Raw genomic sequence first — 13,929 nt, forward strand, 5'->3', positions numbered from 1 at the left:
TGAGGCTCTTTGAAATATCCCCTCTGGCCATGGTGACTCACTAAAGTACTTTCAATTCATAGAAATAAATGAGTCTTATTTTTATTTTATGTATGCAACCCCAACAATTCATATAATAGGCCACAGGTAAATAAGGTTTGCATTTTTTTTTTTAATATTGTGTATATATAATTGTTTTATAGCCTACCGTTTTCTGCCATAGTTTAAATTAGGTATTTTAATTACTGTAAGTTATCGTTCTGTGAGGAAGCTAGTGTTATCGTCCAACTTTGACTTCGTATTAAAAATATAGGGACTTTATTTTTCCAAGTATCGAGCGGAAGTAGTTAGTGTTCGGCTGCTGGCGTTCACACTCCGCGGCTGGTGGCGGAAGCTTTCGCCTCGCAGTGACTGTAATGCGGCCCTGGCTAAACCTGCTCGCGCTCTCGCTTTGAGGGAAGGACGGGATCGAACTTTACCGAACTCCCGAGGACACAGCGGCCACTGCATCAAGGGTCCAGGTAAGAGGAAGGAGGTCGTTTTAAAGTAAAAGGACTAACGTTAGAGCAGCATGTGACACATATTCTGTTGGTGTTCCATGAAGTCTTAACATAAATTAATCGTCATCCACAGTCGTTAGGGTTCTGAACAGTACTGAAATCAATACTGCTGTAAGAATAAGGTGTTTATAAAATGCATATGTTCAACCTGAACTAAAACAGAGAAGAATGTATCCCATAATACATGTCCATAGGTCCAACAGGTGGAAACAACAATACAGTCCGCTGTACAGTCAGTTGGTCTTTTCACCAACAGCCTAGTCACAGTGTGTTTACCTAATGATTTGGCCAATATGCCATGTAGCTTTTTACATGTCATTATGACGTATGGAGAGTTAAGGGTTTAAAATGTTAAAATGAGGCTTCAAATGAAAAGAAGAAGAAGAAGTCCTTTAATTATCCCGCAAGGGGAAATTCAATCTTTTCACTCTGTTATTATTATTATTATTATTATACAGGTTACACACACACAGGCCCTAAATACACACACATGCACACACAGGACCTATATACATGCAATAATGGAGTGATGTCAGAGCGGGGGGGGGCTGCCAATGGCTCAGCACCCCGAGCAGTTGGGGGTTCAGTGCCTTGCTCAACAGCACCTCGGCAGTGCCCAGGAGATGAACTGGCACCTCACCAGCCACCCGTCCACACTCCATTCATGGTCCACGCAGGGACTCGAACCAGCGACCCTCCGGAAAAGGCTGTACTGTAGTTTAAGTATAAAAAGGATTCATCTGGAGACAGAAAACACAGTGGTGCAATACTGCCTTACAGAGCCTAAGTGCAGGAACTACAAAATCAGACATAACATGATTTATTATTATTATTTATTGTTTATAGCACACTGTGCACTGTATATATACACTATGTATATATTGGATTCTATTTATGTTAAAAAAGTGTTTATTTGCTGACCCACTACTACTGCTGTTACAAAATAATTTCCCAGTCTGGGATCATTAAAGTAATTTTATTCTATTCTATTTCTGCACAAGTTTAGGCCTGAAAGTATGGATGTTAGGATTGATTTGGATAAAAAAAATTAAATCGCAAACTAGTAAACCATGCTCCATCATCAATGTGCCAAATATTAAATTGTTGGGACAATAAACAAACTTTAAAGAAATTTTTTAGGGGTTACTGCACTTTGTAGGGCAGGATATCAGGGTATCTTTTTTTTTTTTGCATTTGTAAACAAGATCATTGAACATAGGGCTGGCTGACATTTCCATGTGATCAGTTATCGTCCTGCAATATAATCTATTGTGATGAAAACCTATTGAGATATTGAGTTGCACACTTACTAGTCGCCTAGTCATCTGCATTGATAACATAATATACTTACCCAGAATTCTCAGGAACTATGATGTGAAATATTCTGAGTTTGTATTTTGCACTAAAGTTCTTAATATAATGAGAAAGTAGCCTACTCAGTATTATTCATTTGTTAGGTATTCAATTCACAGCGTAGTGTACCAATAGGCTTTACCATCTGGTTATTTTATACAGACCTCTAGTATTTATTTATTGAATTAACAGAGAACATGCTATATTGTGATATGTCTGGATGAAAGAGCCCGAACTGAACGTTTTACTAGGTTTTCTGTATGATGAGGCACTCATCTTTCTGCTACTGTTTCACCCCATGCCTCATATTAAAGTGGAATGCCGCCGCAATATCATCCCATGGTCTTTTTAGGCATTTGCATACATCAAATAAGCCAATTGTGACATTTTCTTTAGTGTGTAACAACTATTAACACAGCAGACCCGGAGAGTCGCTAACAGCATGACGTGGCTAACATGAAGCACCGACAAAGTAGTTAGTGAACCCAGAGTTTATTAAAAGAGTGTTTTAAAGACTTACCTACTGGCCCCTGTACCAGCTCCTCTCATAGTAAAGTCCATTCAAATGGATTACCAAAGTCAATCCCAAAGGAAGGAGCCCATTGGTGCTTTGTTTTCTGTGTAGGGACTCTTCTCATAAAAAGGCTGTAGTACACCGGCCAGGCCTGGATGTGGAGCTGTAACTGCCTTCCCAAATCCTCCTCCGTCCTAAAGAGAAATGTGTCACTGTTTCTGGTGTTAGTGGAGACTTTTGTGCTGTTTTGGACTCTGATGCACCAATCAATCTGCAGTTAGTGTCCTCAACGAGCAGAGGGTGCTGCTGTGAGCCCCCTCCACGTCCCAAAGCACTCCCAGGCGTGCACTTTCTCACTACATTTAGAGACTTTTCACACCTTCTTAGACCTGGATTTAGAAAAAGAGACTAGAGAGCAGTTTAGCTCCTTATTCAGAGCATCAGGGAAAAGGGAGAAATCTGTGCTCAGCCTAATTCATTCCCATGCATGTGGCTCAGAGTCCAGTTCAGTAAACAGTCTCTGGGTCTGTCTCTCTCCTCTCACGCAGCAGCACTGTTGTTGTTATGTGACACCGCGGGATTAGAGGTCGGAAGTGGGGCGATGACGGCATCCTTTAACAAAGTATGAGGTTACACCGTCTTCCCACTCTGGGACCAGGTTACAGAAAAGACCGTTTTCAGGCTCAGATAACGCCAGCTGGGTGTGGATGGTTGGCCTAACAGATACTAAAGATGTGCGGGTACAGGAAAATGTGTTCTCGTGTGGACGGGCCCTTAGGGATGCCTCTTTCACACCACTGACCAGGGACGGATCAGGGTTATTTGACCCTTCTTTTGGCGATTTAAACCAAGCCAGTGAGCAACTCCCTGGTCCTTGGAGCATTGCACACTTTACCCAGTATGAACACTGGTAATGTGCCAATTATATGAAATCTATCCTTGTCCAATCTGTGTCTGACCCAGCTCTTGACCTGGATTGTGAAGCCAAGTCAATGAACATGGGTTAACCCTTTCAAACACAAAATCAACCCTGGTTCAACCCTTGTTGTGAATTCCTACAGTGGACCAAATCATAAAGACACTGTTCATACAGCAGATGAAATAACTAGACACAAACGTCTGTTTTTGGCGAGCAAATGAAATACCAATTTCTATATTCGGGAACATTTATAGACAAGAGGACTTGGAGATTTATCCAAATGTGGAATTCATGGTGAATATGAAATTGAGGTTTTGAGCTCTGTGTAGGATTTATGATCTATTTATATAGTGTGACATTTAAATGATCATGGATAACTTATTGCCCATGAAGGGAAAATACAAATCCAGTGCAAATCCATTTCATTTCATTGATGAATCCAACAATTTAAAATGGCCATAGAGTAACCCTGTCCACACTGGGTTCATGCCTTTTTATACAGTCTATGGTTCACGTGCGTCCTGGAAATCAGTTGACCAATTTCCCAGTCATGGAATATGAGAGAAAAAGGAAAAATGTCCTGGAAAATCTTGTGTGATCCTGGAAAAGTATTTATTTTAGTTGATATTGATACTAGCCTCTCTATCAGAGCTCCTCGGAAATGTTGGTAACATTTCCAACTGAAAGGGCTAAGTTATGGGCTAAGTTATGTTAAAGGTTTGACAATGACTTCATGTCCCGTTGTGTTTCCATTCTAGCAGCCAATAGCGTTGGGCATTACTGGTTGCCAGGGTTGTCTGTTGTTGCTACAGAAACAAGGATCATTCTGAGTTGAGAGCTAGCCCATGGATTCCACAGCACTCACAGGAAGACTTCAGTTGAAGACTGGCTAATGTTAAATACTGTTGTCAAATTCATTGATTGGTCCAAATTAGTGGTTACCCTGTTTGATTCATCACTGACATGGAGCAGGCTGATAGCTTTACACACTTGGCAATGAATCTGGCAACCCGACTGCTGGAATAATTTTTTGTTGTTGCGACAATGATCTTGAGACACTAGATGGTGGTGTTCTGCTCATTCTCCATATTCAACCTTTAAGGATAATATTAATGTTCAAATTTGAATAGCCTGTCATGTTATGGAAATGCTGTGCACACACCCCCAAGTCACCTCACATAATAGTCTGTGAATGTTCTCATTTGTCCAGGTCATCGTTATCCCCAGAGCAATTTCCGTCAAAAGCAACTGGACTTGGTTATTTGTCTAGGAAGACGCTTCACCTCTCATCCAAGAGGCTTCATCGGTACGCATCTATAGAAAACCAAAGTGGTTGAGAAAGAAAAAAGAAAACAAGAGAAACAACATAGTCATTCTGTATGTGGCTGAGATATCAGAGAAACTCAGGAGGATCTTCAACAAACACTGCTTCCCTGTGTATTTCCAACCCAGTAACACACTCAGAGACTTTTCAATTCAATTCAATTAAATTTTATTTACAGTGCCAAATCATAACAAAAGTTATCTCAGGACACTTTACAGAGTAGGTAAAGACCACACTATGACTTATTTATGATTTACACAGACCCAACAATTCCCCCGTAGAGTACGGTGGCAACGAAAACCTTCCCTTTAACAGGCAAGAACATCAGACAGACCCAGCTCTGTGGAGGACAGACATCTGTCTTGACCAGTTGGGGAGGAAGAAAAGGAGAGAGAAAAGACGGACAGAGAGAGACAAAGACAGACACAAAGACAGTGACAGACACACTTCCAGTAACTATAATAATATCTATAGTAATGTGACTTATATGTTATGGCAGTTAATACAGCAGAATAGTAGAAACAAGCACAGCTAAGGTAATAGATTATAATAGCAGCAGGAAGCTTCATGCAGGACCACGGCAGCAGGCACCACCACGATCAGCAGAGACCTGCGAGACGACAAAGCCCAAACAACTCCGGGGAAGAAGTTGAATTAGTAACATGCATTGATGAGACATGAATGATACACACAGAGAGGAGAGAAGCTCAGAGTATCTGGAAAAGTATTATCCCTGTCGTGGAAATTTTCTGCTCTTGGTGAAGAATGAAATAACGAATTATTGCCGGCCGACAAAGTTTATTTTCTTTGCAAAGAAAAGGTCAATCGACATGCGAGCTGTTCGAATGAGGAAAGACCGTGAGCATGAAGAAACGTTGAACATTTATACCTGAGGGAAAGCCCACCCCTTGAATGTGTATTACATCCTTTGTCTACTGTGGGGTTGACCAGCCCAGACATCCTGTGGTTTGATCAAGAGGTCTAGTCAACACGGTTCACACTCTTGTCCTTTCACAGACATCCTGCCATATAATTAAGAGGTCTGATCAACACAGTTCAGAATGCAAAAGGGTTGATTACATCATGAGACAGTGAGCGGTTGACTGTCTCTGAAACTTGAAATGCCATTACAAGGTCTAGACATTAAAATACACAAATGGGTAGAAAAGAAAAAGGGATCTGATGTCTTGGGGGGAAAACCTTCTGTTCTGCCTGTCTGAAAGGCTTCTCAATTAAAAAGGAATATTCAAATTTACCATTACATCCCCCAGCAGACTAGGCCTATAGCAGCATAATTAAGCAGAAAAAAATCAGCTTAAAAATAACAACATTGCTAAGGGCTCGTAAGCCCTAGCTGTAAGCTTTATCAAAAAGGAAAGTTTTAAGTTTACTCTTAAATATGGGGACAGTGTTTGTCTTCCGGGTAACACTTGGGAATTTGTTCCACAGGAGAGGAGCTTGGTAGCTGAAGGTTCTGCCTCCCATTCTATTTTTGGAGACTCTAGGAACGACAAGTAGCCCTGCATTCTCAGAGCGCTGTCAGACCCAGGGCAGGAAAGAGGACTCAGATACGGAGGTTTGCGGATCAACACTGAATTTATTAACTTGATGACAGGGACGTGTCACAGGAAAAAAGCCACAAACAAAAAATCACTCCGCACAGGAGGAACAAAACCAAAGGCAAAGTTAACAAATAAATCTCAAAATAAGAACGCTCCATAGGGGAGGAATAAACAAATACAAAGTGAACAAAATAATTAATTAAATAAAAAAGACACTCCAACCAGGAGGAAAAAACAAAGTCACAAGAGAATTCAAAAAGGGAAAACTTACTTGGACCAAAACAAGGAGTACAAAAACCTGAACAATGAAACAAAGATCTCAAGAGCATGAACAATACTGTGGGACAAAACGCTGGATACATTCGACGCAGGGTACCAAATAATGTGGTACAGAGCAGGGGTGAAGACACGGACAGGGAGGGAAGGGGAGCCACAGGTTGAAACAATCAGTAATCAGGTAATGACGTCAGACCGGTGACACAAGAGGAAGTGACCTTGAACGAGAGGAGAGTTATCTTTCAAAATAAAACAGGAAATTCACGAGACAAAAAACCCAAAGACAGGACAAACCTCACCGCAGCGTGACAAGCGCAGCGATCTAGTCGGGTAATACGGCACTATGAGCTCTTTAAGATACGACGGAGCCTGACCAATAAGAGCTTTGTAGGTAAGAAGAAGGATTTTAAATTCTATTCTAGATTTTACAGGTAGCCAGTGCAAAGAAGCTAATTCAGGAGAAATATGTTCTCTTCGATTTGTTTTAGTAAGTATGCTGCAGCATTTTGGACCAACTGGAGACTTATTGGAGCAGCCTGATAATAAGGAGTTGCAATAGCCCAGCCTAGAAGTAACAAATGTATGGACTAGTTTTTCTGCATCTTTCTGAGACACAATGCAGGTGAAAATATGAAGTCCTTGTTTCCTATTATATTCCTATTATTATTATTATTGTCCTATTAAAAGGTCGTTAGTAATTTTTACCAGTGCTGTCTCAGTGCAATGATTCATTCTAAATCATGATTAGAAGTCATCAATTAACTCATTATTATGTAAAAAGTCACACAGCTGATTGGCGACTAATTTCTTGAGGATCTTAGAGAGAAAAGGAAGGTTAGATATAGGTCTATAGTTGGCTAGTACCTCAGGATCAAGACTGGGCTTTTTAAGAGGAGGTTTAATTACAGCTACTTTAAAAGACTGTGGTACATAACCTGTTGATAAAGACATGTTAATCATATCAAATACAGGAGTGCTAACTAAAGGTAACACTTCTTTAAGTAACCTAGTTGGAATAGAGTCTAGGTGATAAGTAGAGGGCTTTGATGCTGAAATAGTAGAGGTTAATTTGTTAAGGTCAACTGGAGAAAAGCAGTCCAATAATATATCAGGTCGTACAGTTTGTAAGGTTCCTGGGTTTGAAGAAAAATTGGTGCCAAGCGAGTTGATTTTGTCTCTAATAGTTATAATTTTGTCATTAAAGAAGGTCATGAAGTCGTTAATACTGAGGGTTATAGGAATACATGGCTCAATAGAGCTGTGGCTCTCTGTCAGCCTGGCTACAGTGCTGAAAAGAAATCTAGGATTGTTCTTATTCTCCTCTATCAAAGATGAGTAATAGGCTGCTCTGGCATTACGGAGGGCTTTCCTATATGTTTTTAGACTTTCATGCCAAACTAAGCGAGATTCCTCCAATTTAGTAGAGCGCCATGTACTTTCCAATTTTCGCGATATTTGTTTTAATTCACGGGTTTGTGAGTTGTACCATGGAGCTAACTTCCTCTGTTTCATTATCTTCTTTTTTAAAGGAGCAACAGAGTCGAGTGTTGTTCGTAGTGAGACTGCAACACTGTCAATAAGGTGATCAATTTCAGAGAGACTAACGTTAGTACAGGAATCTTGAATATTAGAATAAGGCATTAAATTAAATGCAGATGGAATCGATTCCTTAAATTTAGTTACAGCACTATCAGATAAACATCTAGTGTAGACACTTTTACCCAGAGGTGAGTGGTCCTGTAATACGAATTCAAAAGTTATTAAATAATGGTCTGATAAAATAGTATCCTGAGGAAAGACTATTAAGTCATTGATTTCCACGCCATAAGCCAAAACAAGGTCGAGGGTGTGATTAAAACAGTGAGTAGGTCAGATACTCTGACTAAAACCAATCGAATCTAATAGAGAGATAAACGCAATACTAAGGCTATTATTATCAACGTCGACGTGAATATTAAAATCTCCTACAATGATTACTTATCAGATTTAAGGACTAAATTTGACAGAAACTCTGAGAATTCAGATAGTAATTCAGAGTCCGGACCAGGAGCAAGGTAAACTGTACATCCCGAGGACAAAACACCACACACCCACAAAAGCAATGTGGTTTATGCTGTCCAATGCAACGAGGAATGCAAAGACCTCTACAATGGAGTGACCAATCAACCACTGCATAAACGCATGGCAGGAGAGCTAACTCCTCCGGCCTGGGGCCTGTTTCACAAAGCAGGTTTAGTGAAAACTCGAGTATGTTAACCCTGAAATGAGGGAAACTCTGAGTTTTCCGTTTCACAAAGGGAGGTAACTCAAACCAGAGAGAGAGGGGTAACTCTAGCCTGTTTCACAAAGAGAGGTAACTTAACCTCTTGGTCAGTTACCATGGTAACATGCTCTCTGAAACTAACCTGGTCGGGACCAGGTTTTTCTCAGAAAACCTTGAGTTTCTCTCTGTCTCCGCCCTCTTTCAGCCACACACGGCGTTTGATTTCCTCATTCATTCAGTCAGCACGCGAGTTTTGGCGAAGTATAGTTCTGTCTGTTTTTTCAGAAAATCACTGCAAACATCAGTCATTAGAAGTTATATTAGGTGGTGACTATTTCACTACCATGGCGTGTCCTTCTGATAACAATCCCGTGGATGAAGCTGCAGCATTACTGCGCAGGGAATTATATATTCGTCGGGAGATGATTATCAAACTATTGATTATAGATGTTCTTGCATTTCCAGGCAATTCTCTTTTTGAGCGGTACCGTTTCATATCACAGCAGATATTCTGTGTTGCGCTGCGTTTTTTTTGCAAATGAGAGTTTTTTATACAACATTTATATGTTGAATAAAAAACAGCCACTTACGGTGATATTTACTTTACCATGTAAAACATGCTCAAAATGAGGCGTCACCATCAGACTGTGCTGAGGTTTTACCTGTTTGAAAAATGTTTTTATGTTTCATCTTAAGCTGCGCTTCTCCCCCGCGGGGTTGCACTTAAATGAAGTAAACTAATAGGCTCCCACTCAAGCAGTTTCCCCTGTGATATTACTGTGATTGCAACAGGACTACATTTAAACTTATGCACTGACCCGAGCCGCAATGTTCTCCCGCAACGTCTCCCTCTCTTTTGCCGCTGCAGCGGTGTAAACCTGCACAAACTCTCCGTATGAGCGCATTAATATTTCCAAATTCCAGTTGTAGCGTAGCCCTTCGCTTCCCTGTTGCCATGGTGACTCGTCGAATCAGGGCTCCATTGATGCTGTCTTTTTTTACTTGTGGTGCACGCGCTTAACTCCAGGTCAAACTACTCTGAGTTGATCAACCTAACGCAAATCTGCTGTTCTGGAACCGAAAACTCAGAGTTTCCTATCTCAGAGTAGATCAACTCAGAGTTCAGGGTTAAACTCAGAGTTTTTTGAACCTGCTTTGTGAAACGGACCCCTGGACTCTGCTGTCCACTTACATCTCATCTCTTAAGACTCAATAGAGTACTAACGAAAATAAAACCTACTTCCCACCAACGACTGTCACTCTAACGGCACTTGGAGCACAAAGGGTTCCAGTCACATCATTGGCCTTGTGAGAGGTTAAAAACCTGGATCTCCACCCCAGTTAGTTGAACCAGTCCCAGCCTGTTCAGATGCGTACATGAACTGATGAAGCCTCTTGGATGAGAGGTGAAACGTCTTCCTAGACAAATAACCAAGTCTAGTTGCTTCTGACTGAAATTGCTTTAGGGACACATAATAGCAGATGCAGATTGGAGGACATTACAACTTAAGTGGCATTATACGGAAATCAAATGGAAATATTAGTCACTGCTTTCCTGAAAAGCCTGGAAAATGATCTTGAGAGAAGAGTGGGAACCCTGTTTGGGTATAAATGGTATGTTAGTGTTTAAAGTCTGCTGGTTGAATTCAGTAGCACTTAAGGTACATATGGGTTAACTATTGATGGTCGAGTAAATTAATATGTGGTTCATCAGGTTGAGCAGATCCATAATGTAGTGAATGTTTGTTTATTTATTTGTTTATTTATTTCGGGCATGTCAGTTAGATAAATAATCATTACACATTATCTTGGTTTACAATTCACATGTCCGAAAGGGAAAGCAGGAGAAGCAAAAGCTTGTCTGTTACCCACAGAATACATTATCTTCATCATACTATTTTTCTAATGACATTTGACATACCATGTTTCAACAGCAGGCTGTAATCAGAGCTGCAGTCCAGCTTTAGACAGTCAAACAGACTAATTGTGTGTCTGCACAAGTGTCCATGTTATGTCAGCTCTGACTTGGTGCAGATGTTGGAGGTCGTTGAGGCCTGCGGCCTGGATGATGACATGGTGGATGGAGACCTGGGTGATGGGACTGAAGTCAGAGCAGCACCCACTTCCACAAGGAGTAAGAGCCAAAGCTTTGCTGGTGTCACGGAGACCCTGCTGTCCAGAACAGAGCTGCTCAGGTGCAGCAGCCAGGCAGGAGAGGCAGCCTGGATCCCTGCACTGAAGAATGCAGAGACACAGCAAAGAGCCCGTTGGAAGCTGACATGCTCCGGTAGGAACAACTCATTTCACCTTCTATCACCTGCCATCTATTATTTCACACACATCAAACCATAATAAAGAGATACACACTAGTCAAGCGAGCAATATAATGAATAAGGAGAGCTGTGCAGTAATCCAGTACAAAGCAGTGAATCAGGGAAAAAAGCGGTATTCATTCAACGGTTTCATCTCTATAGAAATGCAGCTGTAGAGAGTATCTCACTGCCTCTGTCCTCATTTATATTTTATAATGCTACAAATTCTATCCAGCTACGAACAAAAGCCTGAATAGTCAGAGGTCAGAACGGAAGTACAGAGAGGCGTTGCTATGGAGATGATACACCTTCTCGTCTCATTGGTCTGAACGGGCAGGTTTCAGAACATTCATTAAATCATTAATCGTAAGCAACTTTGTATTTTGCCAAGGTATGATTTAGTCTTTAAACTGACTGAACAATAGGGGATTTTGTGAGTGTATAAGTCGTCAGGAGACAGGTAGGTTATTCTGAGCAATTCTGTGGCTTTCATATAGTTTCAGCCAAGATAATTCCTAAGCATTATTATAGTCTTAAGCTGCATTTACATTATATCAGAATGGGTGACATTTGGTTGCAAGGCCTGATTAATTGATTAACAATCACTGTGCATACACTGCAGTGTGTGAAAAGATGTTGTTTTTGTATATTTCCTGAGCCGTCACTATATTCTGACATCCCACTGAGACAGATGATCTGTGAAACGTCATGTGTCTGTACCCTCTACTTTCTTTGCCTGTCTGCTCTCTGTGCATGCTCCTAATGGCATCTGCTGGATCCACTGCGCCTGACCATTGACCAATCAGAGCTGAGGTGTCTCAGTGTCGATGATATTATATTATTATTATTATTATTATTATATTATTATATTCTCAACTCCGATCAAACTGTTAAACGAGACAGCACTGATACAATAGGAATCAATATTCTCTTACTGTATTGCATATTTCTCAAATTGTGTTTTCAGAGAGATAAGTAAGTGTACTGTTTAGTGGTAAATTGAGAAAGTTTGTCTGGTCGGTTGGTCAGTTTTTTGGCCAAAAACTTTTCAGATCAGAGTTCAGAGCAGTCACTGAGCGGCATAGGAGACTCCTCGGCTCTGAGTGGTGTTTTTTCTTTGGGCACAGTGCAGATGCCATTAGGAGCTGACAGGAACAGAAGGTGGAGGGAGAGACACATGACATACAAGAGATCTCAGTGGACAGTCAGACTATAGTGATAGTTTCATCTAATATGAAAAACAACTTGTTTTTTACAGAAAGATACTGACTTCAGCTCTAAGTTCAGTACTTGAGTAAATCTACTAAGTAACTTCCCAACACTAAATTTAAAGGTTGGATATGGAGAATAAGCAGAACACTGTCATCTAGTGTCTCAAGATCGTAGTCTCAACAACAAAACATAATTCAAGCAGTCGCGTTGCCAGGTTGGTCAGACCCGGCCCAGTAGCCTATAGGAGATCAGAGTCTGTTTGAGCCTGTTTGAACCCATCCCCTCCAGCAAATCACACCATAAAAACAAGGATTAGAGGAGTTTGACTGACAGTTAGCGTTAGCCGCTATTGGCTGCTACAATGGAAACACAATGGGACAGAAAGTCATTGTCAAACCCCTCAAAAACATTTAAAATATTAATTCAGACTGAATATATTTTTTTATGGGAAAAGCAATACTTTCATTCTGTACCCCTCAAAACTCCCCGTGGGTGTATTACTTTTTTTAGATTCTACATATAAGTCTTTTTGAAGACGTCCCTTTGCAAAGGTGTCCTTGCTCTGAATGTATAAAGCTCCAACTGGTTCTTCACACACAAAACTACAAGAAAACACAGACACACACACATTTTCTATGAGCTCTAATGCTTGAGTACACTTTTTGTGAATCAGCAGGCTCCCTGGTTGACTTGTCCAAAGACGAGCTGAAAGACAGACTACGGGAAGCAACTGAGGTAGGAAAATAAAGACAAAATAATTGATATAAATAACGTTGTCTACTTGACTCCAGCCTGGCAGACTAGCCAGGCTAACTAATGCTTCTGCTATGTTGACAGGTGATAGACGTGTTATGCTGTGAGCTTGAGGTGGCACAACGTTACCTTGAAGGCAAATATGAAGCTCTGAAGATCTTACAGGGAAAGGTAGAGCAACACACACATACTGAAGTACTGTGTCCTGGCCACGTGACCCCTGATGTGTTTTTAACAACAACGGAGCTCTATGGAGGAATAACATATGTCAGGGTAGCTGTTCTGGAGCTTTAGATCATGATCATGTCATGCTCATGTACTTGTCAGCGTGTGTGTGTCACAGAAGAAGAGCTTTTCATTTCAGCCCCCATGTAGAGCAGCCACACTGAGCAGCGTCGTTTGGCTGTGGTTCATTTACAGATTGGATGTGTTCCTTTTTTCCGTGTGGTTCTCAAAAACAGACTGTGATAGTCATATTGGCATCATATCAACATTATTACACCTCTCACTACAGTTATAAATAACTTTATATGTTAGAAAATAATTTAATTTCCCTGGACAGTTTGTGTAGTTAATGAATGTCCCTTTCTATTATAGTGGACAGCCATACTTACAGGACTTTCTTTAGATTACTCCTGTGGTCAGTTAATCTGCCCTTAACTCTCAGAGGAACACGCCAAGGCCATGATTTCTCTTGGCAATTTCACTCTCTCTCTTCTATCTCACACACAGCTGTAGAGTCACAGTCACTGTGTAACACTTTGCATTTCCTAGCTGCTGTGAGTCCTTATAGTCATGTTTATGCACTATAGCCAATTGGATGTTAGCACATCTCCCCTTGCTTTCTCGGCCCACCTATCTAGTATAAGAATCTGAACTTTGCTGTTTGAGCTCACGCACTC

General features: G+C 40.9%; 1 protein-coding gene across 1 annotated transcript in view; it reads left to right on the forward strand.

Moving 5' to 3' along the window:
* The first annotated feature begins 405 nt into the window (after positions 1 to 405).
* The window catches only part of ccdc125 (coiled-coil domain containing 125), a 29,853-nt gene continuing 16,329 nt past the window's right edge, over positions 406 to 13,929 (forward strand). Inside the window, exons 1-4 of the mRNA XM_083913123.1 lie at positions 406 to 500; positions 10,785 to 11,037; positions 12,948 to 13,009; positions 13,112 to 13,198. Coding sequence (XP_083769249.1) covers positions 10,785 to 11,037; positions 12,948 to 13,009; positions 13,112 to 13,198 — 402 coding nt within the window. The 5' untranslated portion in view covers positions 406 to 500. The remainder of the gene's footprint in view (positions 501 to 10,784; positions 11,038 to 12,947; positions 13,010 to 13,111; positions 13,199 to 13,929) is intronic.

Source organism: Echiichthys vipera, assembly GCF_963691815.1.
Source record: "Echiichthys vipera genome assembly, chromosome: 4".
NCBI lineage: Eukaryota > Metazoa > Chordata > Actinopteri > Perciformes > Trachinidae > Echiichthys > Echiichthys vipera.